The 23824-nt window shown below is 38.7% G+C and overlaps 8 protein-coding genes across 8 annotated transcripts; 3 read left to right on the top strand and 5 right to left on the bottom strand. All coding sequences in view use genetic code 12, as the record gives it.

Moving 5' to 3' along the window:
- Positions 1 to 537: 537 nt before the first annotated feature.
- Positions 538 to 3972, bottom strand: DASC09_017150 (DEAH-box ATP-dependent RNA helicase; the record flags this gene model as incomplete). The annotated part of the gene is made up of 1 exon (XM_064995318.1): positions 538 to 3972. The coding sequence occupies one exon, from the start codon at positions 3970 to 3972 to the stop codon at positions 538 to 540; it is 3435 nt and encodes a 1144-aa protein (XP_064851390.1).
- Positions 3973 to 4730: 758 nt separating this feature from the next.
- On the top strand, positions 4731 to 5441 carry TML25 (palmitoyl-(protein) hydrolase; the record flags this gene model as incomplete). The annotated part of the gene is made up of 1 exon (XM_064995317.1): positions 4731 to 5441. The coding sequence occupies one exon, from the start codon at positions 4731 to 4733 to the stop codon at positions 5439 to 5441; it is 711 nt and encodes a 236-aa protein (XP_064851389.1).
- Positions 5442 to 6253: 812 nt separating this feature from the next.
- On the bottom strand, positions 6254 to 7762 carry DASC09_017130 (ammonium transporter; the record flags this gene model as incomplete). Its single annotated transcript, XM_064995316.1, has 1 exon — positions 6254 to 7762. One exon carries the CDS (start codon positions 7760 to 7762, stop codon positions 6254 to 6256), a length of 1509 nt encoding a protein of 502 aa, XP_064851388.1.
- A 584-nt stretch (positions 7763 to 8346) lies between these two features.
- Positions 8347 to 11766, top strand: BMS1 (GTPase BMS1; the record flags this gene model as incomplete). Its single annotated transcript, XM_064995315.1, has 1 exon — positions 8347 to 11766. The coding sequence occupies one exon, from the start codon at positions 8347 to 8349 to the stop codon at positions 11764 to 11766; it is 3420 nt and encodes a 1139-aa protein (XP_064851387.1).
- Positions 11767 to 12308: 542 nt separating this feature from the next.
- Positions 12309 to 13856, top strand: GCD11 (translation initiation factor eIF2 subunit gamma; the record flags this gene model as incomplete). Its single annotated transcript, XM_064995314.1, has 1 exon — positions 12309 to 13856. One exon carries the CDS (start codon positions 12309 to 12311, stop codon positions 13854 to 13856), a length of 1548 nt encoding a protein of 515 aa, XP_064851386.1.
- Positions 13857 to 14265: 409 nt separating this feature from the next.
- Positions 14266 to 16605, bottom strand: SST2 (GTPase-activating protein SST2; the record flags this gene model as incomplete). Its single annotated transcript, XM_064995313.1, has 1 exon — positions 14266 to 16605. One exon carries the CDS (start codon positions 16603 to 16605, stop codon positions 14266 to 14268), a length of 2340 nt encoding a protein of 779 aa, XP_064851385.1.
- Positions 16606 to 17110: 505 nt separating this feature from the next.
- DASC09_017090 (uncharacterized protein) lies at positions 17111 to 20032 on the bottom strand (the record flags this gene model as incomplete). Its single annotated transcript, XM_064995312.1, has 1 exon — positions 17111 to 20032. One exon carries the CDS (start codon positions 20030 to 20032, stop codon positions 17111 to 17113), a length of 2922 nt encoding a protein of 973 aa, XP_064851384.1.
- A 291-nt stretch (positions 20033 to 20323) lies between these two features.
- On the bottom strand, positions 20324 to 23614 carry DNL4 (DNA ligase (ATP) DNL4; the record flags this gene model as incomplete). Its single annotated transcript, XM_064995311.1, has 3 exons — positions 20324 to 20352; positions 20442 to 21003; positions 21080 to 23614. 3 exons carry the CDS (start codon positions 23612 to 23614, stop codon positions 20324 to 20326), a joined length of 3126 nt encoding a protein of 1041 aa, XP_064851383.1.
- Positions 23615 to 23824: the final 210 nt, after the last annotated feature.

Here is a 23824-nt window from a genome sequence, read left to right as displayed (position 1 = left end):
TTATTATTATTTATAATACTTTCTGTTGATTATATATGATGATTTCAAAATTTTCTTTTTCTCATTTTTTTTCTTTTTCATATTTTTTTTTTTTGGTATTTTTCTGTAGGAGATGAGATGACAGGACACCCCAGATCTAACGGATTGTGCCACCAGTGGGGACAACGATGAATTACATTGATATGGTATCATATATTTATTTGCAAGTTATTTTCAGAAATTACAACAGTCAGTTATCATTTGGGTTTATTTGACGTATATTATCCCTATTGATAAAATCTATAATCAATCACCAATAATCTGCTAATGTAATATATTGCATTGTTATCGTGGATACTAAAACCTCTGCGACTCGCTAATATACAATTAATTTATTCATTCGATACTGAACAAGCTAATTGAAATTCAGAATTAAGTTACAAAAAAAAAGACCAACATCGTAATATCTTGAGTCATTATTATTAGCAAAAAGCAGTCTATTTGGCATAAGTTATTATATATTCACAAAGCATGCTGTAATAATATTAGAGATTATCATTATCTAGGAGCTAATCTCTTATGACCATTCCTTTTTAAAGAAACAATCTTGCCGCTCTTCTTTTTCTGACCATCCCCAACTTTGAAGAACGTTGGCGCCACTTCGATCAACCATTGTGGTTCAATTGTTGTGACACAATGCATATACTCTTTGGTGGTCAATAACAAAGTATGATAAATCACATACTCCGAGCGTTTCCCAAACAAACAACTACTTGGATGCATATACACCGGAGTATCTTCAATCAACGTTTTAAAGGCCCCAGGTTCCAGAGAATCTCTCTTTGCGGAATTCTTGAAAAATCCTGAACAAAGCGCCACCCTGATCCGATCATAGTCTCTCCCACAACTGGAAACCGAATGCTTATATTTGAGGAAAATCTTGATCAATTGATTCCGGACATCCCTTGCTCTTTTGAGTGACCGTTCTTGAATGTAATTTTCCTCACACCAGGTTCGACTATAATCATTTTGCGCCCAGGCATTGTAAGTGTTAAGTAATGTTAGATGATCACCTTGGGTACTGTGGAATTTCGATTTCTTTAAATCCGCCTGCTGTTGTTTATGTTTAGGTCTGTAGAAAATAGTTTGCACCGAAAGCATGGCAACAATGGTTGTAAGCTCATCGGAACAATGAAGATCACTGGAAACGATCAATGATTTAGCAAGGGCTGGGTCCATTGGGAAATCCGCCATTTTGTTACCAAGTTTCGTCAAGTTGCCATCTTGATCAAGGGCTGACAAATTAAATAATTCTTCTAACGCAACCATTAGGGTCCGCATCGGTGGTGGGTCCATAAATTCGAAATTTATCAAATCATCAATTCCCATCGCTTTCAACATAAGAATTGTCGTGGATAGATTTTGCCTTTGAATTTCTGGAATAGTATTTGGTGACATTTCATTCTTGAACGCACTTTCCGTGAATAATCGATAGCATTTCCCTGGACCGGTACGTCCAGCTCTACCGGCTCTTTGGTTTGCTTGAGCTTGAGAAATTGGAGAAACAACTAGAGAGTCCATCCCAAGTTTAGGATCATATGCATTGATTTTCACAAACCCTGGGTCAATAACGTAATATATACCATCAATAGTAATAGAAGTCTCAGCAATATTGGTGGCAATTACGCATTTTCTGGAACCTTTAGGAGTAGGTTCAAAGATTCTTGACTGGACTTCCGATGGTAAAGAAGAATAAACCGGTAAAATTATAAGTTCTGGAACCGAGGAGCCCAAAGCTTTGACTTTATCATAAAGCGCTTCACAAGCAGTGTCAATTTCCTCTTGACCCGTTAAAAATACAAGAATGTCCCCCGGACCTTCAACGACATGGATTTGTAAAACAGTGTCAAGACATGCGGCCAAATAATCAAGTTCTGGTTCTTTGGTATACATGATTTCTACCGGGAAGGTTCTTCCAGGAATTTTCAAAACCGGACAATCATTAAAATACCTGGAAAACTTATCAGAATCCAAGGTGGCAGAAGTTACAATGATCTTCAAATCCGGTCTATTTCTAGCGGCTTTTTTCAATAATGCAAACAAAACGTCGGTGGCGATGGTTCTTTCGTGGGCTTCATCAAGCATGATAACCGAATACTTAGACATGTTAGGGTCAATAAGCGCTTCTCTTTGTAACATCCCATCGGTCATATATTTGATTTCGGTATCTGGGCCATACTTATCATCGAACCTAACTTTATAACCCACTTGATGACCTAGTTTACACCCAACCTCTTCAGAAACTCTTTTAGCAACAGAAATTGCGGCCACTCTTCTAGGTTGGGTACATCCAATGACCCCACGACGTGAATAACCATCTTCCATGAGATATTGAGTCAATTGAGTGGTCTTACCAGACCCAGTCTCTCCCACAATCACTAAAAACTGATTTTCGTCCACAAGATCCAAAAGCTGCGACCGCATTTTGAATACCGGTAATGATTTTCGCTGTTCAGCAATGGACATATCACTCTTCTTACCGTAAGAAATCTTCAGTTTCTTGTTTGCCTTCTGCCATTCACTGAGTAATTCATCATCATCATCATTAGCATCTCCGTCCTTGTTCAGCAATGGATCATCTGTTTTTTTCTTTATTTGCTTGAGTCTTTTTTCCCTAAGGGCTTTCAATTTCTTTTCTTTCAAGTCTTTGGCTAATTGACTACCAGTCATCGCTGCCCGATTCAAACTTCCTTCAGGCTTTGGTATAATTTTGAGACTGGCAATATCGCTGTTATCGCCACTTTTTTTCAAAAAATTTTTCTCAGCTTCAAGGAATCTTGGTTCGTCTTGATGGACCTCGATATCAATTTCCACATCATCAGCAAGATTCAAACTCCCGCCGGTTTCCGAAGTGATGAAATCGTTCAAATCCTCACCAACGTCTCCGAGTTCCTTGGCGGAGATTGCCCCAGACGCTACTAATTGACGAAGTTCCCAACGCTCAGGGGAAGTGAGTTTTCGCTTTGGCCGGAAAGTTTTCTCGGTGGTCCTTCCACGCTGCGGTTCATCAATGACTTCGTTACCAGTATTTTGGTCAATATTCTTCATGGTTAAACTAATGCCCTTGTTGTCAATTTTCGTGATCTTGACAAATACCGTTTCATTGGCACTAACCACATCACTAGGATGATCTATTCTAATATTTGAGAATTGAGAAATATGACATAAACCACTTTGAGATCTTCCTCTATGAGACACAATCCCATCAAGTTGGATGAAGGCGCCATAGTTGGTAATCTTGGTGACTCGACCATGGTATATTTTTCCTTCAATTGCCTCTTTGTCTGGCTTTGCAGAACGACTGGGCTGGTGTTGGTTGGTGTTATTATTGATAGATAGATGATCTCGTTCATATTTTGAGTTTAGATTCCTTCCATATTCGTCAACTTTATTGTCTCTGGCTTGGTATGTCAGATTTTCAGAGTGGTGATCATCATTATCACGTTCGTGTTTCGTTCTCCTTTTTCTTCCATATTCATCAACTTCATCATTTTCATATTTCATTCTCCTACTTCTTCCATATTCATCGACTTCATCATGTTCATATTTTATTCTCCTATTTCTTCCATATTCGTCAACGTCATCATCTTCATCCTTTATAAACCTTTGGCGTTTATTTACTCCCGAAGCGTGTTGTTGTTCTTGTTTCTCCTGGTTTGGTTCTTGATACTTTGTGGTCTGTTCCAATTTTATTTCAGGGATCTCTTGTTTTACCTCCCTTTTTATTTTAAACCCATTGATGACCTTATCTATTTTTTCAATGAAATCCTCTTCAAATGGTGCATCATTTTCCTTAAGGTTACGTTGGAAAGCGGCCAAATTTTTGGAATCTTCATGGATCGACAAAAGGAACTCTGCCATGGACTCATCGGCAAGTGGCGTGAGGTTCTTGAGCTCGGTTAGCACTGCTTTTAGGATAATTTCCTGTGCCATAGCCTTTTGATTAGAGAGTAATTATCATTTATTTATGTGCGTATTTTATGTTATTTACATTTTGATGCTCATCGCCAATTTTTTTTTTTTTTTTCTTTCATTATTTGTTTGATCGACACGTGAGAGTATATTCCTATTATGATGATGATAGGATTACTATGAATGGCGAGTTCGTCAATATTCTCGTGACAATTGGTGGTAATGATAATATTTTCCAGCAGTAATGACTAGAAAATGTTAGAATGGTTTCTTTCTTCAATAATGGTTGTGGCTGGCAGTTATTTTGGTTGTATTATTATTTCGTAGTTTCTGTTTGTAGAGAATCCCACTGAACTGTGTAATATCAATCGATAACGGTGAATAAACGACGCCCCCCCCCCTTCCCAATAACATCAAAACCAAAAGATTATATAAACATTACCAATCAGCCACAACCCCCTGATCAGCCAAATCGCCTCTTACCAATCGGTTAGTAATGACAATTTATGTCCGTCCACGGGTGATGTTATGAGCCCTCTGCGACCATACAAAAGCCATCACCAAAATATTCTTCCCGCACTGAAAAATCATCTCCCGTTTGCTTCATGAGTATGTCTATGAGTGATAAAACTAGTGAAAATCGTTCTCTGTCTGGGTTCAAATATTTTGCATTACTTGTCCTATCACTAGCAATTTTCCTATATTCCCTTTCTTCTTATTCTCTTACCACAAAAATCATAGCTAATAAATCATCATCATCTTCTTCTTTTTCATCCCAAATGTCTGCCATTTCTAAATTACCAAAAGCCGTGGTATTTCCTCCACCAGCTGGCAACAAGGCTACTGCTACTTTCATTTTCTTCCATGGTCTAGGCGATCGTGGTCAATCATTTGCTGATATCGCCATCTCGTTGCACAAATTAGACCAGTACAAGCACATCAAGTTTGTGTTCCCTAACGCCCCAGTAAAGCCAATTAGTTTCCAAGGAGGTTACAAGATGCCTGCTTGGTTCGATATCTACGAATTGGGAGCCAGACCAGATACAAAACAAGACGTTTCTGGGTTTTTGTACGCTTGTGAAGAATTGGTTAATGGTTTCATCAAACAGGAAGTCGATGCCGGGATCCCATCAAATAGAGTAGTGATTGGAGGATTCTCCCAAGGTGCTGCCATTTCCTTGTCTACCACCGCCATCACTAATTATCCATTGGCCGGAACTGTGGTGTTGTCGGGGTTCTGTGGGATACCAAATGATATCCAAAAGAAGGTCACCGAGGTTAATAAGAATACCCCAATATTACAATTCCATGGGACTGCTGACCCGGTGATTCCTTATAGTATAGGTAAGAGGACCTATGAATTTTTCAAGAATTTGGGATTCTCCAAATTAAACTTTACCTCATACGAGGGCATGCCACATACTACTTGTGCTCCGGAAATGCAAACCGTGTTTCAATTCCTTGCCGAAGTGTTGCCAGCCAAATATTAAGTTCAGTAATTGTATAATAAATATTCTCCTGGTTCTTGTATTATGTTTTTTAATGTATACGTTTAACTTTGTAGTAAAATTCACAGTGAAATAAATATGGAAAGGTTATTACTGCGGGAAATTCAGATATAACAAATTATTTCCACGGTTTGATCTGTCAGAAAATCTAATAGCTTAGATAGTGTTTACAATGGTCAGCTATGAATGAAATTATTTTCAATTGCTCATAGAGCATATCTAAAAGGTTGAAAGGTAGTCTAGAATTGCAATTTGCATCAATACAAATTGGAAATCTCATCTAACAAAGAACAGATCTGAACTAGGGAGAAGAGGGGAAAAAAAGATGAGATATAAAAATATCCACCGTAAACATAAATCAAATAGTAATAGCAAAAATAAAACCATGCAAATAAATAAAAGAAAGAAAAAATGAAGAACACCAAAAAAAAAAAAAATGAAAAATGAAAAGACCAAAAGGTGATCAATGAATGAATATAATCGAAGATTAAAAAAGTTGGAAATCTTAAATAAAATGGTATTTCTGTTGAGATTAATAAGAAAAAGCAGAGCACAAGAGACTCGATGCTTATTGTCAATTTTTCTTAATTCCCTAATTTGAAGTTTTCAATAAGAACACACCAAAAAGACAAACAAAACAGAATAACAAATTAAGGAATCATAAAATGTTGAGATATGGAAGTGAATATTTTTTTGTTTTTGAGTCGCAACGATAGATAAAGATAGAAAGGCTTAGTGGCCCATGGCTAGGATCTTTTTTTGTTGTTGTTTTTTTGTTGTTGTTGTTTTTTTTTTCACTGAGCTACTGGGCCTTGTTTCTCTTTATCAACAGAGGATTCACCTTGGCTTGATTTCTCTCTTTCATCGATACTTGTGCCAGCATTTGTAAGATCGCCATCTTTGGGTTCTGGAACTGTCTCAGGCTCTGGTGCAGGCGACAGTCCGCCCAAAGTATTATTCCAATCGTAAAACTCTCTTCTTATTTCAACATAATCATAAGCAAATTCACCTAATTGGTCTTCGTCCATACCTGTCATTTCTCCATCTTTAGAGGCTCTTAATTTACAACCAGGGATGATATCTATCACGTAGCAAATTATCAATGAAACCACAAAAGAGTATCCTGCAGCAGCACAAATGAACGCCACCTGGATATATAATTGCTTGTAGTTATGGGTGATCCAACCACCACCGTGTTCGGTGACACCATCAAGAGTGATAATGTAATCGGCAGCAAAGATTGCATTGAATAATAAACCAATAACCCCTGCTAGACCGTGTTCTGCCAAAATATCAAGGGCATCATCAACTCCAATAAGATACTTAAGACCAGTGGCAAAGTTACAAACCACGGCGGAAACAATACCTTGAATTACTGAAGCCCACGGTGGAATAAATGCCGATGATGGAGTAGCGGCAACCAACCCACAAATGAGGCCAGAGGTAAGACCAATAAGTGAGAATTTTCTTTCAATTCTCCAATCAAGAAAACACCAAGTTAACGCCCCGACAACCCCACTAAGATTGGTATTAATGAGGGCCACGATAGCTCTCATGTTTGGAGCAAGGGCGGTACCGGCGTTGAAAAAACACCATGAGCACCAAAGTAACATCCCGGACAACGCGATAAGAGAATTATTATGAGGACGGAAGTTTTGGACCGGTTCTGTAAAGTCTCTTGATTTAAGAACGATGGAATAAGCAAACCCAGAAAACCCAGAAGCAATTTCCACCGCCCCACCGCCGGCGTAATCGAGAACATTGTACTTGTATGCCCAACCATTAGTGTTCCAGACCCAGCAAGCTATTGGACAATACACAACCGTGGCCCAAACAAAGCTGAAAATCAAAGAAGGGAAGATTCTCCCACGTTCGGCAATAGCACCAACGGTGATGACGCAGGCAACCGCGGCGAAAAACCCTTCAAAGATTGCAAATAAGAGTTCTGGATATTCAGCATTCTCAGTTCTTGCCTCAAACAAGTTCTTAAACCCGAAAGAATCGAGGTTACCAATGAACCCATTGGTTGCGGTGGATGAAAATGCTAGCGAATAACCCCAGAAATACCATTGGAAAGTGACGACAAAGGAACTAGCAATACAAATGAAGAAGAGGGACAACCCGTTTTTACGACGCACAAGACCAGAGTAAAGGAGCCCAAGACCAGTGATCATGAGGATAAGCATGGCAGAGGCTGTGATGATGAAGCCGGTGATACCCAAGTCGTATTTGGCGGTCCATAGTGGGGAGTCTTCTCTTTTTGCTAGAATTGCGTGGGAAATCTGACCTCGTAGAAGTGACATGTTGTGGAGATATTATTAGACTGATATTAGTATGTGGGGATGACACATAAATTAGAAGGACCAAAAAAAGGGACAACAACAACGATGATAATTATCAATATTGAGTGGAGTATACCGAAGAGAGTGGTGAACTAGCCTCTATATATGATGTCTATCACGTTATATCATGATGTTATATATATCTGAACAAGATGTGAAGAGAGGAAATTCTTGTGAAGGTTGTTGTGCCCAGCAGCTAATCCAGCCAATTGCAGGCCGCCTCCGCGCGGCACTCTGTATGATAGTGTATATACGACATGATTACTGCATCACAGTGCAGAAAATGGAAGAAAAATTTTTCTTCTGCCGGAAAAGTTGGAACACCCACACACCTCTGTCTAGTCGCAACATGCACACCCAAACACCTGTTCATTCTCCCATCCCGCCAGACGGTGCATATACCGTTACAGTGGGCCATCTCATTGGTTACGCAGCCCCCCAGAATAGGAAAAAAAAAAAAAAAAAAATTTTCTCATCTCTCCTACTAAAATTTTCATAGAAATAAGCGCCCTCATAATACAAAGGATACCATCCATCATCAATTAATGGACTCTGCCCAGAATAAACCTCATAGGAGCACGTCCAGAAAGTCCGCCAAGGACAGGATGAAAGCCTCGGGGTCTAACCCTAAGGCATTCGCCGTGTCCGCCCCAGGGAAAATGCTAAAAGGGATCCAAAGGTCCGCAGACGTCACCGAAAAGAAGTACCATGTGCCAATGGTCAATAGGCTTCCTGATGATGAGGAACCTCCAGTGATTGTTGGGGTCGTCGGTCCATCTGGTGTTGGGAAATCTACCCTTGTGAAGTCTTTGGTTAAAAGATTCACAAAAACCTCGATCTCCGAAATCAAAGGTCCGATAACCATGGTGTCTGGTAAACGTCGTCGTATAACGGTGATTGAGGTCAAACCTGATTTAAACAGTATGACTGACGCCGCAAAGATTGTTGATTTGGTCCTTCTTATGATTGACGGGAATTATGGTCTCGAAATGGAAACTTTTGAATTCCTCAATCTTGCCCAACATCACGGGATGCCAAAAGTCATTGGGTGTGTCACCCATTGTGATTTATTCAAGACCCAATCAGCACTCCGTGCTCAAAAGAAATTACTCAAACATCGTTTCTGGACAGAAGTTTACAAAGGTGCCAAGCTTTTCTACCTCTCCGGGGTGATCAATGGTCGTTATCCGGATCGTGAAATCCTCAATTTATCTAGGTTCATCTCAGTCATGAAATTCCGTCCTTTAAAATGGCGTAATGATCATCCATATTTGCTTGTTGATAGAATTACCGATTTGACCCCTCCTCAAGACATTGCTGCCAATACCAAGATCGATCGGAAAATCGCAGTATACGGTTACGTTCATGGTTCGAATCTTAAAGAAGACTCGACTGTGCACATTGCCGGGCTTGGTGATTATAAACTTTCCAAAGTTGAGAAGCTTCCTGACCCAGTGCCAACTCCATACATGGAGCAGAAGATTACTGAATACGAAATTGAGCAAGCCAAAATAGCTACTGCTAATGGAGAAGCCGTGGCCCCAAGAAAACATAGACGTAAGAGACTTGAAGAAAAACAGAAAATCATTTATGCTCCAATGTCTGATGTTGGCGGGGTTTTAATTGATAAGGATGCAGTTTATATTGATGTTGGTATGAAACATCATGGTGAAGGGAAATTGGTTGATGATTCCAAGGATAAAGAATTAGAAACTAAGTTGATTGGTGAATTGGTGGCCAAAAAATCCAATGATGATACTACTGAACAAAAATCGTCTGGATTTGGGTTACAATTATTCGAAGGGGGTGAAGTGCTTCATGGTGCTGATAATTCTGATAAAGAGGAAGATAATGAAGAAGTTGACGATGATGAAGATTTACTCTCAGATTTCGAGGGTGAATTATCAGAAGATGAGAATGAACGTGGCAACATTGGTCGTTCCTCCTTACGTAAAATCAATAAGTTGAGATCTTCTAAACCAGAAAATGGTACTGATCAGTTTGAATTGCAAGAAGATACAGAATTTAACTTGAGTGACGATGAAGATGATAAATTCTCTGATTGGCGTGCCACTGGGGCTAAGTTACAAGGTGTCTTAGGCAAAAAAAGATACGATATCAATAAGCTTCTATACGATGATGAAGTCTCCCCAGAAGAAGCCATTGAGAAATGGAAAGGTGAATTTTCCGAAGAAGAACCAGAAAGTCAAGACGAAGATGATGAAGAAGATTTCTTCGCCAAGAAGGAGACCGTAATGGTGGAAGATAATATCGATCGTTCAAAACCTTCATTTGCTTCTGTGGATGAATTAACCAAGAAGTGGGACATGGCTGAAGAGAATTTTGCAAAGTTGAAAAAGAAATATTTCTTCTTATCACCTCGTGAAAGACTCAAACAAGTGGATGGTGAAGAAAGTGAAGAAGAAAGCGACGAAGACAATCAAAAAGTTACCGAAAAAGACGATGATTTTGCCGATTTTGACGCCGAGGAATCCAAGGGTGATTATGATGCTCCAGAGGAATCCGATGAACAAAAGCTTAGCGTTCAAGAACGTCGTTCCCGTCTTGCTAAAAAGAAGGAACAGCTTCGATTACAATTTGAAGCAGAAGATGATGAATTTGGTGGCAAATATAAAGAAAAGGAAGAACTCAATGAATATGAATCATGGTATGAATTCCAAAAGGCTAAAATGTCCAAACAATTAGAAATCAACAAACTTGAACTTGAAAAAATTGATGAGGAGACTCGTATCAAGATGGATGGTTATAAGGCAGGGACTTATGTGAAGATCACCTTCCATTCATTACCATGTGAATTCATGGAGAATTTCGATCCATGTTACCCAGTTATTCTTGGTGGGCTCTTGTCAACCGAAATGGACTTTGGGATGTTGAGTGTCCGTGTTAGAAAACATCGTTGGCACAAGAAGATTCTTAAATCGAACGATCCGATCATTTTATCGCTTGGTTGGAGAAGATTCCAAACTTTACCAATCTACACCACTTCCGATTCTAGAACGCGTACTAGAATGTTGAAATATACTCCAGAGCATGCTTATTGTCAAGCCACATTCTATGGTCCTTTGGTCACCCCAAACACCACCTTCTGTGCCTCTCAGGTTGTTGCTGACAGTGATACCGGTACTGGGTTCCGTATCGCTGCTTCAGGGGTGGTTGAAGAAGTCAATAGTAGTGTAGAGATTGTCAAAAAATTGAAACTTGTTGGGTATCCATACAAGATCTTCAAAAATACCGCTTTCATCAAGGATATGTTTTCTACAGCCATGGAAGTTGTGAAATTCGAAGGGGCGGCTATCAAGACCGTCAGTGGGATCCGCGGTGAAATCAAGAGAGCGTTAACGTCATCCGAGGGACATTATCGTGCGACATTTGAGGATCGTGTGGTATTAAGTGACATTGTCTTCCTCAAGACTTGGTACCCTGTCAAACCTAAGAAATTCTATAATCCTGTCACCTCGCTTGCCTTGAAGGACAAGAATGAATGGAAAGGGATGCGTATTACTGGGAGAATCAGAGCCGAAAAAGGGTTGATGACCCCAGCTAATGCCAACAGTGCTTATGGTAAGATTGAAAGAAAGAAGGTCAAGTTTAATCCATTACACGTTCCTAAGGCTGTGCAAAGTGACTTGCCATTCAAATCCCAAATCTCACAAATGAAGCCACAAAAGAAAAAGACTTATCTTCAAAAGAGAGCGGTGATTCTCAATGGTGAGGAAAAGAAAACGAGAACTTTGGTGCAACAATTGAATACCCTCAAGAAGGAAAAGGATTCTAAGAAGAGAGCCAAGAAGGATGAGAAGAATCAAGTGAGAATCAAGAAGTTACAGAAGGCCGAGAAAGAAAAGGCTGAGAAGGTTAGAGAGAGAAAGAAGGAATATTTTGCCAAGAACGGTAAAAGAGGAATGTCACAAGAAGGTGGTGGTGGTAAGAGAGCCCGTAATTGAATTAGGGGAGGTCTTTTTTATTTTGTTAAATATTGCATTGTATAATTATAGTTTTTTAACACAATAAAGATTCTTTATGTTATGGTTGATATCTCTTTAGTTGTTTATTGTTGGACTGCTAAACTACTGGAACTATTAAACAATATTGCGAATAATAACTAGCCAATAAACATGATATTTATTGCAAATAGTTAACCATTAAAATAGCGCCGTGAAAGATAAGAGTCCGTCCATGGAGAGTGCATCACCCGGCCTCCAGCTCTTACCATCTCTCCGGGCAACGCGTTGGTTTTGCCTCGCTCATTAAAAATTTTTTTTTTGTGTGGTGGAAAAATCAAAGAAATCAAAGTGAAGAGAAAAAAAAAAAAAAAATTCAGTCATTTTGACGTTATAGAGTGTTATTGTCAAATAATTTGAATATTACCTTTCTCTTGGATCGTATAATTTCCCGTTATATCGGTTTTTAATATTACTCATTGTACTATAGTTGGATCACTTCCATTTTTTCATTTGATTTTATTAATATCGATACATACATCATCATGTCTGACGATTTACAAAATGCCACTCCAGATTTGGTGATCAACATTGGTGGCCAACCTGAGGAAAATGTTCCTGAACCTGAAGAAATCATAGAAGAAGTTCCTCAAGAACCGGTGTCTGACGAAAAACCAGCGTTTTCGGGCATCAGCACTGAAGAAGAAGAAAAAGAACGTGCCAGAAAAGAATTTGAAGAAGGTGGTGGATTGCCAGAACAACCAGACGAACCAGACTTCACCCAATTGACTGCGTCATCCCCAGAAATTATCAATAGACAAGCCACCATCAACATTGGTACCATTGGTCATGTCGCCCACGGGAAGTCCACCGTTGTAAAGGCGATTTCCTCTAAGAATACCGTCAGATTCAAGAACGAATTGGAAAGAAATATCACCATCAAGTTGGGTTACGCCAACGCCAAGATCTACAAGTGTGAAAACTGTCCAGAACCAGATTGTTACAGATCTTTCTCTTCGGATAAGGAAATACATCCAAAATGTCAAAATTGTGACGGTCGTTATAACTTGGTCAGACATGTGTCGTTTGTCGATTGTCCAGGGCACGATATTTTGATGAGTACTATGTTGTCAGGGGCCGCGGTTATGGATGCTGCTCTCTTGTTGATTGCCGGTAATGAATCTTGTCCACAACCCCAAACTTCTGAACATTTGGCCGCCATTGAAATCATGAAGTTGAAACACATTATCATTTTGCAAAATAAGGTGGATTTGATGAGACAAGACGCGGCACTTGAGCATCAAAAATCTATCAAGAAGTTCATTAGAGGTACTGTTGCCGATGGTGCCCCAATTGTTCCAATTTCTGCCCAATTGAAATATAATATTGACGCCGTCAATGAATTCATAGTAAAGTCGATTCCTGTGCCAGTTAGAGATCTCACCACTTCCCCACGTCTTATGGTTATTAGATCTTTTGATGTCAACAAGCCAGGTTCTGAAGTGGACGAATTAAAGGGTGGTGTTGCTGGTGGGTCGATTTTGTCAGGGGTTTTCAAGTTGGGTGACGAAATTGAAATTAGACCAGGTTTGGTGTCTAAGGAAGATAACGGTGCCATCAAATGTAAACCAATTTTTTCCAAGATTGTTTCTTTGAATGCCGAAGACAATTCTCTTAAATTCGCGGTGCCTGGTGGGTTGATTGGTGTCGGTACCAAAATTGATCCTGCGTTATGTAGAGCCGATAGACTTTTGGGGCAAATCGTCGGGGCCAAGGGTCACTTGCCTTCCACTTATGTCGATATTGAAATCAACTACTTTTTGTTGAGAAGATTGTTGGGGGTCAAGGCCGAAGGTTCCAAGCAAGCCAAGGTTAGAAAGTTGGATGTTGATGAATTGCTCATGGTCAACATTGGTTCCAGTGCCATTGGTGCCAGAGTTTCTGCGGTCAAGGCTGATATGGCAAGATTACAATTGGGTTCCCCAGCTTGTACCGAAGTTAATGAAAAGATTGCGTTATCTAGAAGAATCGACAAGCACTGGCGTTTGATTGGTTGGGCCACCATCAAGAAGGGTCGTGTTTTGGAAGCCTAAATTTTCTCTTCTACAAAAATATAATAATAGTAATAATAAAAAAAAAATTAAAAAAAGAAGAAAAAGTAAAAAAAGCTCTGTAATATCTTTAATAAATTTGTGTTCTTTTGTTGAAGTATTGTTATTTGTAGACTATATGATTTGCTACTGGGACATGCATCCTTGTATTATCCTTTCCGTTGGAACGATGGAAATGGCTATAATATCTAGAAGGTGTATCATTCCTACAAATGATGGAAGTTGATTCAAAATATCAAAATACGAGCATCTTGGTTCGATATTATAGTTTTAGATAGATTTTACACAAGGCTCCCCTTCTTGAATAGAAATATAACAGACATAAAATGAAATAATATACAAATATATAACACGATATCTTTGAAGCCATCAATTCTTCCTTCTAAGAAACTTAATGGCCTCTAACTTGGAAAACTTTCATCTTTTCCGATGACTGTTTATAAATATCCGACTCGATGAATTTCTGTAATGAATCATTTTCCATCAACACGTACAAATCTTTGGCCACTTTATCAAATAATAAATAAATCCTATTCAACACAAACAAGCTACTGCTAAATATTTCTTCATTGGGGACATCAGTAGTGGATAAAATATTATGGTTGATTAAAGTTGGAGACGCAAGCACCGTGGACTGATCATCACTTAAACTATCATTATCTTCGATACTGGCTCCCAATATCATTGCACCACTGTCATTTTCTCCATTGGATAATGATTTAACATTCGATAATACCATATCGTCTTCCACATTACTAGAAATTTCCACACTCACCATGGAATCAGTTTCAAGACCTTGGAGTAAAAATTTGGTGCTGGCTGGAGTGAAAAACGCCGTCGATACCGGGGATTTTGGATGGGTCATGACGTTAGTGATTTGGGTTTTGACATTATAATTGATATTGACCTCGTTGATGGCCCCACTCACAAGGTATGATCCAAAGATATTGTAAGCGTTGGCCAAACAATCATTAGCGTGTTTGATACACCCACGAATCAGCTTCTTCATAGCACGTTGTTGGTGTTGGTCAATATCAATATTGGAAGGAATAGTATGGAGGAGATATTGCTTGTTTTGAAGCATTGATTTATTTTTGTGTAATTTCTTCCTCAAAACTTTCATATCCCTTCTGAAAGCCTGTAATAAATGATAAGCATCGTAATTCTCCACACAATACTCGTTTTCTAAATGACATCTGAATAAGTATCTTAGCCCTGCATCATTCAAAACATCTCGGAGAATGATTTTTTTCTGTGGGATCTTGTTAATGATCATTTGATTGAGTTTCTCAACTGAAGAACAACTATCATCATCATCATCATCATTCACCGATTCATTGGATTGCATGTACTCCATATTGATCGAGGTCATGGATCCTCTTCTGGTTTCTGCCCCAATCCGTTTAATATTTCTCACGATTTCCTCATTACTCTTATCCCAGTGACATTTCTCTCTGCCATTCGATGTCAATTTATAAAGATACAGACGACCGATTTTAAACCGGTCTGGATATTGGGTAAGCAGATTCAACGGCTCGATTAGCTTGAGTTTCATGAAAAATTGCCCTAATAAACAAGCTTCTTGAATGTACAAAACATCACAACAGTCCATAATCCACTGACAAAGGGCTTTCCCGCTGAAACAATAATCAATCGATTGCACAGCATCGCCAATTTTTTTATCCTTGAATAACCGGACCCCTTTGTTAGAAACATAGTACTGAGTATGGGCATCCGATTCAGGGTTGGTGAAGAACTTATGAGTAAATGGAGAAATCGTGCTGGATTCGCTGTCAGAAGATTGTGGCGCAAGATGCAGCCTCGGTCTATTGGATAGCTTGAACAATTTCCGGGATTCGGAACTGCCCACTAAATCCTCATCTTGTGGTTGATGGCTATTGTGGTTAAGCAAGGGTTCCTTCTCATCATATACGATTAGATCCTCGAATGAAAATTTATCGAAGTTGAAAATACTAGTTTCTTCATTCTCAGGATCACTGTTTTCCAAGTTCTCGATGATGGAACGAGGAATGGCATCGACAGCATTATTGGTGCTCCAGACATTTGGCCGGGCCCCCATACATTTGATAAACAATAATTCGACAAACGAATCCGATAAGTAGATCTTATCGGTTTTAATACTTTTTTCTAGATTGAATAGATCCATGGAATTGAAATTCGAGCGTAAAATCTGCGGGAACAACGCTTTGTTAAGACCATTCTTCTTAACAAACTGATGAAGGATCGCCACCCCTTTGGGAGTGGGTTGGAGGGGAATATCATATTTTGGAAGCTTTCTAGTTCTATCCCCAGGATAATGAAGAAACTTCGCTTCGAAGAAACAATGCATCAATTCAAGGGCTAGATCGTCCTTGATGCTGTAGGAATACGATTTTTGGAACCCGGATCTGGGGATCTCAATTCTAAGAATACGCATTTTCTCAATCGCATCTTGTAGATAGAAAGAATAAGGGTAATTAAGCTTTCTTAGGGAGAAGAAATTGTTCATTTTTGAAGCGGTGGGTGGTGGGATCGAAGATTTTTCTTGTAGTTTAAGGTTGATAAGTAGCACACAATAAATATCTTTTAAATGCCGGGACATGATTTTACCAGTCGGTCCTTTGTCCAATGAATTAGTAACGGTACAATGGATTATCCGTGAATGGTTATTTCCCTTCATCTTATCTTTATGGTGTTGGTTTGGTTGTGATTGCAGCAGCATCAAAAGCATCTTTGAAGATCACCAGAAAAACCTCCTTTATTTATAACAGATGAGGAAATTCAGGAAGATCTAGCAGTGATAAAAATAGCAAACACCGAAACAAAGAAAAGCCATCCATTTTGGCAAAATAACAAAGATCATCGCTGTGATGGAACGTTTTCTTAAAAGGAAAAAAAAAATGAAAAAATTAAGGATCTCTCCAAAATGAGGCAACATACATACATGCCTACACTCACACCCAAAATAATGGCTTCTAAAAATACAAACAACAACGACACCCTATTTATAGTTATGAAACAACCACTCTGAAACACAGGAAGCTTCACTTGGAAATGCTATAACAATTAAAAAAGAGGCTTTAAGATTATCTTATTTTGTCGGTCTTAGTAAATCAGCTTACAAGTAAATATGATCCATACGTACAAAAATATATTACACAACATAATTACAAATCATATCTTTGAAAAAAAAAAAAATTACTTCTAGAGTTTCTTCTTTTTTTTTTTTTCTTCAACTAGATCACATCTAAGTTTTGTTCTGGGGTCTCAGTTTCCGTAGGCTCATGAATCAATAACCCTTTATTTTCTAACTTATCCCACAAATCTGAGTGTTCGCTGCTCAACAACCATTGTTTAATCTTTCCTTTATCCTGCTTATCTTCGGTCCAGTTATACATATCCTTAACCACTTCCTCGGTTACCTGCATCCCATTGAATTCCATTTCTCCAATCAAATCAATGGCATGTTCATACTGGCGATGGTAGCAGTTACTGATGATGAATTGTCGATAATTCGATGCATTAGGAATGTAATCGATCAGACTCAAATTGTTCCAAAACGCGTTCACCGGCTCAAGTCCCCCGTAAGTATACGACTTCAACATGATGTTGATAGTATCGGAATTGATCGCGTTCTTACTGGTGGTAGGAATCGCCAAGAACCGTTCAAACAAGTCTCTAGTTTTAATAAAATCTTGCAAATTGGTATAGGCGTTCAATAACGAGTTATTCAACGAAATATTCGTATCCACCACCACATCCATCTTTAACATCGCGTGGAGTTCAATGATCCCCTTTTCGTAACACATTTCCCCAAAACTATTGAAAAGATAGATGTAGTGGTCCCGATTTGGCGGCGGCAACCCAAACAATCTATTCATTTTCTTCATTTGTTGGAAAATCAATAACGACACATCCGGACGTTTCAATTGGTTAAATTTCCTCATGGCCGCCATGAACGTATCGTACGGCACGTTAATAAAACACCGGTGGATATTACCATAAATGCTCCAGCAAATCTCGTAATCGGTGCTCAGGAGAAAATAATCATTCAAGGTGATGAAAATCTTGTGCGAATAATCATTATTCAAATCGATCTTCCGAGAATTCAACGAATCATTCTCCAAATCAAAAATATCTTCTTCATTGGCCTTCCCGAAATATTTATGGGTGAAATTATCCTCATTGGAAATAAACTCTCGATTGAGCAATTCCAACGCGTCGCCAACGTACCCAAATTGTAAAAATTTCTTGAGAATCTCGTTGGTGGTATCGGTATCAACAGTTTCTACGAAATTCTTCACTTTGTTTAAAAACTTGAACGCTTCCCCTAATTCCTCATGGTTATTGCTATTTCGAAAAGTGTACTGGACCGCTTTATATAAAATATTGTCGTTGGCTTCATTTAATTCTTGTGACCATTCAATCCCGTTGTTGATACTTGTTTGATACCATTTGTTCAAATCAGTGGGGTCATCTTTTTCTATGGCCATTTGCATTAATAACCCATAAGAGCGGGCATTCAATTCGATGGTGACTTCGGGGATTCCGTTTTGGAAAAATTCCATCATTGATTCCACATAATTTATGGACTGGCCACCAAGAATCACCGTACTAATAAGGCAATTCACGGTATCGACATCGATGAAACGAGTAGTATTTCCATCCATGTTATCTGCTGCCGACAAGTCAAGATAAAGCTCCCCATCGACTTCTTTCATTTTAACTTCGTTATCTACGGGAGCAATTTCAACTTTTGATATTCTTATGATGAGATCGGTCAACGCCGCATCCAAGGTGAAATCATCCCCTGAAGACTTAAAAACTTCCCATGATAGAATCAAATCCCATGATTTCTTGGAAATTTCCTCATCAGTTTTCGCAGCGGTATAATATTTTATAAGTGGCTCACAAATTAAAAATTCGTCTTTAAATGCAAGGGCGCTGGACAATATACTATTGAAGGATGATTCATCTAGCGAGAAAGTATTGGTTGGTTTATCGAACACCGATTCCCTAAGAAACTTGGAGATTTCTTGTAACACCGGCTTGGATTCTTTGGCAAGATTATTCTTGTTCAAGATTTCTAAAAGGTATACGTTGGTATGCTGCAAATTGTACCCGATTATTACTTTGGTGAAATTTTGTAATATGTAAGCGTCCTCCAACTGCTCCATGAACCTCAAATCATTGGCCTTTTCGGTAGTTTCAATAGAATAGCATTCTACGCAATAATCTATCCATTTTCTGACTAAACTTTCATTACCTCCATCTTGGAACATTTCAAACAATCCAAATACCACCTTCACATCACGCACCGCCAACTTCCGTAGATCAATCATCGATAACTCCAATAGCTGGGGTTTCAATGCTGACGAATTAGGATGCTCCATGAATTCTTTCATCGATTGAAGCGACTGGTCGTAGAAATTATGATATAGTAAAAACTTGTTGAAATAAACGTATACCTTCATTAGCTCGACTATCGCCAACCGTTTACTATCTTTCAAACATATAAACAATTCGGGAATTATCAATCTCGATACTTTATCCTCGTATACCGATTTCAACAATGGTCCTTTATCGTCGTTCAATGCCTCCAGAATCCATGCTAATAATCGATACAATTCACCATCATTGAAAATCTCATTCAATTTCACCGGGTCATCCCGTGTCACCGCTTTCCCGTCCTGGATCGGTAATTGGTATTTTAGTTTATTAAGATACTCCACCACGTACAAGATCATTCTGTTGCCAGCATCATTCGAACTTAGAGCTGCGCACAGGCCAATGAACTGCAATAATAGCGATTTCACATGTTCAAGGGAGATACTCTTTTCGTTTCTCAACGCTTGATTCAATAACATCACAATATCTTGCTGCTCATGATTAAGATGTTCCAATATACTTCCATTCCCTTTCACTTCTGTTGTTGTTGTTGTTGTTGTTGTTGTTGCCTCATCTTCGAAAATTTCAATCTTTGGCAGGGGTTTCGATCTAGTGAAAAGACTATATTGTCTACTGGACTGTGATGCTATTGGCAATGGTAATAATTGGCTTGAAGGATGCGGTTGGAAAGTCCTAACGGTTGTTTGGCTGGATATCTGGAGAAGTCTCTGAATGACTCGACGAGACCTCATGACATTCGCCAAGGACATTTTATAATATCTATTAATAGTATTATTGGTGTTATTGTTTTGCCGGATCTGGGGTATGCAAATAGGCTTGATTTGTTAAATGGTGGTGAAATTTTCGACTTAACAAGTGAGAAGAGCAGAAAAATACACGATTCGCAGCTCATAACCTGCGATGTTAACATCAATCTCTCTAATTACACAACAATTTAGACAAGTTTCACATACGTATTATACTTTATATATTATGAATTATATAAGTATTTGATAAATATTATAAATATATTACATAGCTATCTCGTAGATACCTTTTTTTTATGGCATTCCCACTTGATATAGTTTGTCTATAATTACTTTCGTTAGTATACTTGGATAAAAAGGGTTATAGAAATCGAAAAAAAAAAGCCATTGAAAATAGAAATACAATACTCACGTTCAGCATCAAGAAGACACTCTTCTTCAATGGAGTTTGAAATGTACTTCTCATTAACAACCCTGGGAATTTTTCCCGAAATATCACCCTCAACAAGGGTGATTCTCTTTGCAATCTCTTTCCGTATTCTCTTTATCTCATCTTGCAAATTGTTTTCATAAATTTCGAAAATGGCTTCCCTAAACTCGTTAAACTGATTCAAATCAGTATTATATTTCTTCAAATACTGTGGGACAACAATCAAAGTTGCCGTATCGATATCTTCTGTAAACCCTCCCCCGTGAGATTTTATAGATCTCTTGATCTTATCAACTTCAAATATATCCATGAAATATTTCAATTTAAGGCATTCCAAACTCAAATCTAAATTATTAGTTAAGAATTCAAATGAATTGATCTCTTCGGTGGGGAGGAGTTTCTCTAACGGAACAATGTGAACCATCACATCATGAAGCAAACCTCCCGGGTATTTGTCATCAATATCAATATGTTCAGTTTCCTCTTGGAATTCTATGGTGATTTTGGAATCATCAACCTGGTGTTGTCCGAGATTATCAATAAGCTATTAGTTTAAATTAGTAATTCCGATCACCTAATTATAAAAAAAAAAAAAAAAAAAAAAAACCAGCAATACATACTTTCTTATATTGATTATTAGTCAATAATCCAATAAAACTATCTCCATATTTATCTACTCTTTTTTCGGCACTACTCAACACTTCTTCCGAAACTTTAAAACAATGTCTTGGCTCAAGGAGAAGAATCCGATGCGAATCAATACAATCAAACACCCAGCTTGGACTGATGATATCATACCCAAGTTTATAAAAACTATTAGTAATGTGGGTATTCCGAGAGCTTAATGGGATGAATCGATCTGCTTTTGATAGATCTGGCTGCTCGGTAATGCAGATTTGTCCTCCATTTTGCTTGATCAATTCTTGAATCTTGTCAATTTCCACTCTTCCAGTTTCTCTGGAGTTATAGTCACTTAAAACGTAAAACTTCATATCTTCAAAAAGAAATGAGTCCATACTAACGGATTTCAAATAATCCTCGTCGAGCTTCAACTTTTTTCGGTTATTGGCAGTTTTCCGGGCCCGTTTAGCTTCAATCGTATGTAATTTATCACTGGCTTTGCTCGCATGGGTCTTATACCGGTCTTTCCACGCCAAAAACTCTTCTAAAGACATTGATGATCTCCAATCTTTATCAGTTCTGATGGCCTTCATATATCCGGAAAGCACCGTCGATCCTACTTTATAACGTTTCCCGTACAATCCATACTCAATATCTCTGGCTTTAATCTGAAGCACCGCCGAATCCTTTGGGTCAATCCAAAACCTAGGAACCCTACCGGGACCATTTTTTGATGGAAGGGCGAATTGGAGTAACGATTCTGGAGGAACTTCTTTTTCATATTCTTTCCAACACCCCGCTGTCAAAGATTCGATTTTTTCATAATCTGCAGAAGATATACCATTGGCAATACTGCAAAATGACTCGTAAACATTACCATTGATTTCGTCAACTTCACCGACTCGTAGTCCACACACGTAGGAGGTTTTAATTTGGGGGATTTTACCAATGATACATAAATCCATATCTGCCCCGAATTCCTGTAAATATTCTGGTTTCACTTTCACCCAGCTCTCGTTTCTGGCGTCCACTTCATATTTTTTGTACTTATCCTTCAACACAATCCCTTCAGAATTTGATTCGATCGCCTCTTGTAATGCGTGTTGGATATCTTCAGCAGTCCTCCCGTCATGGCTGTCAACCAATTCAATGTAACCGTGCAATGGTTTGATTAAATTTTTAAGCAAATCTTTTCTAATCTTCAATGGTTTATTGCACACAAGGTTATCGTTGATCATTAAAATGTCAAATATCACGTAAAGCGGCCGGAAAGTATCACTATTATGAATGGTTTCAATATTGGTGGGTTTCAATGTACCTAATGGTAAAACCACATCTCTCTTCATATCATAACTTAAAACTTCTCCATCAAGGATAAGATTTTTGATAGCTGATAAATGCTTTTCACCAATCACTTTCTTGAAGTATTTTGCCAATGAGCCAGTATCATTGGAAGTACCATAATCAGAAGAATAATCTGTGGCCCTTCTACTGAAAAACTTGAATTCAAATTCCGAAGTCCCTTCAATTCTACTCATATGGATCTGTAAACGCTCACCATCGAGCTTCTCTTCGATATAAAACCCTTCAAACTCAGGCAATGGCCGATTAGAATCGATTTTTTGAAGGTATTTTGTGTAAGTGTCAAATGATTTTTCATAGCTTTCAACCACTTTTTGATAAGATAACTTTGGATGCGATGCCAACATTGGAGCAAACGGTTGCATCAATTGCACTGACAATTCTTTGGTGGATAGTTTGACTGATTCCAAGAGTCTGTTACATACTGCCTCTAAGCTGCTGGTGACGGAAAAAAATTCTGGAGCTTGAGGATGCCAGGCTCTTAAGATTGCGGTTTCTGAATGACCGTTGAATCTTGATTTCAAAATAATCAACATCATATACTTCAATTCCTGGTGATTCATATTGGAGAACACTTCCCACAAGAGCCGTTGCTGATCTTGCAGGCTTCGAAACTTCTGAGTTGATTGGGACTGGGTATTTTGTTGTTGTTGTTGCTGACTTGGGGAGTTTCTTTGATCTAATTGATTCAAAATTCCGTCGATTTCAAGAACGGTATATTTTGCTCCTTTGACGTCTGGTTGTCTAATGGAAATGATATCCGCCATCATTGACGCAATCTTTTGAAGTTTGCCATGTTTGGCTTGGCCTGAAAACAAATCCCCATTGAACAATCTTTTGTATTCGTCGGAGTCTTTACTGAGCCCTGTCATTTTGGCAACCATGACGCTCATTGATTTTTCCTTGACATGATACGACCTCCCGCGGTCTCTATCAGGCAATATCATGCGGAGAATGGTATAGAATGGAACATTGTCTTTGTAAAAGACTTTCCAGCTGTCCAAGAATTCATTGATGATGATGCGACGTCTTTCGGTGACCGATGCTTTACCAAACTCGTCGAACCCGGTATTATCTGCTCTTTTCACTGAGGATAGTCTGTGGAAGAAGTCCACCAACTCTTGAAACTTGAAGACTCGGGGATTGCGATTATTGTGTGAGTCATAGCCCATTGGGAGGGGACAATATTACGACATCGGTGATTGTCAGGGAAAGCCAGAACAACAACCGAAGGAGAAAAAATGATGGGATCAACAAAGAAGCTCATCGGTCATCACCAGGGCACATAATATATATTTTTTCCATTTGACAGCAGAGGGAGGGGGCGGCGATGAGGCGGTTAAGTGTTGTTGGCATATATGCTACGGCGTGTGTAGGATATG

The sequence above is a fragment of the Saccharomycopsis crataegensis genome (assembly GCF_037102585.1).
Source record: "Saccharomycopsis crataegensis DNA, jcf7180000000073, whole genome shotgun sequence".
NCBI classification, from domain to species: Eukaryota; Fungi; Ascomycota; class Saccharomycetes; order Ascoideales; family Saccharomycopsidaceae; genus Saccharomycopsis; species Saccharomycopsis crataegensis.
Note: the sequence above shows the minus strand (reverse complement) of the source record. Positions and strands in the feature narration are given on the sequence as shown.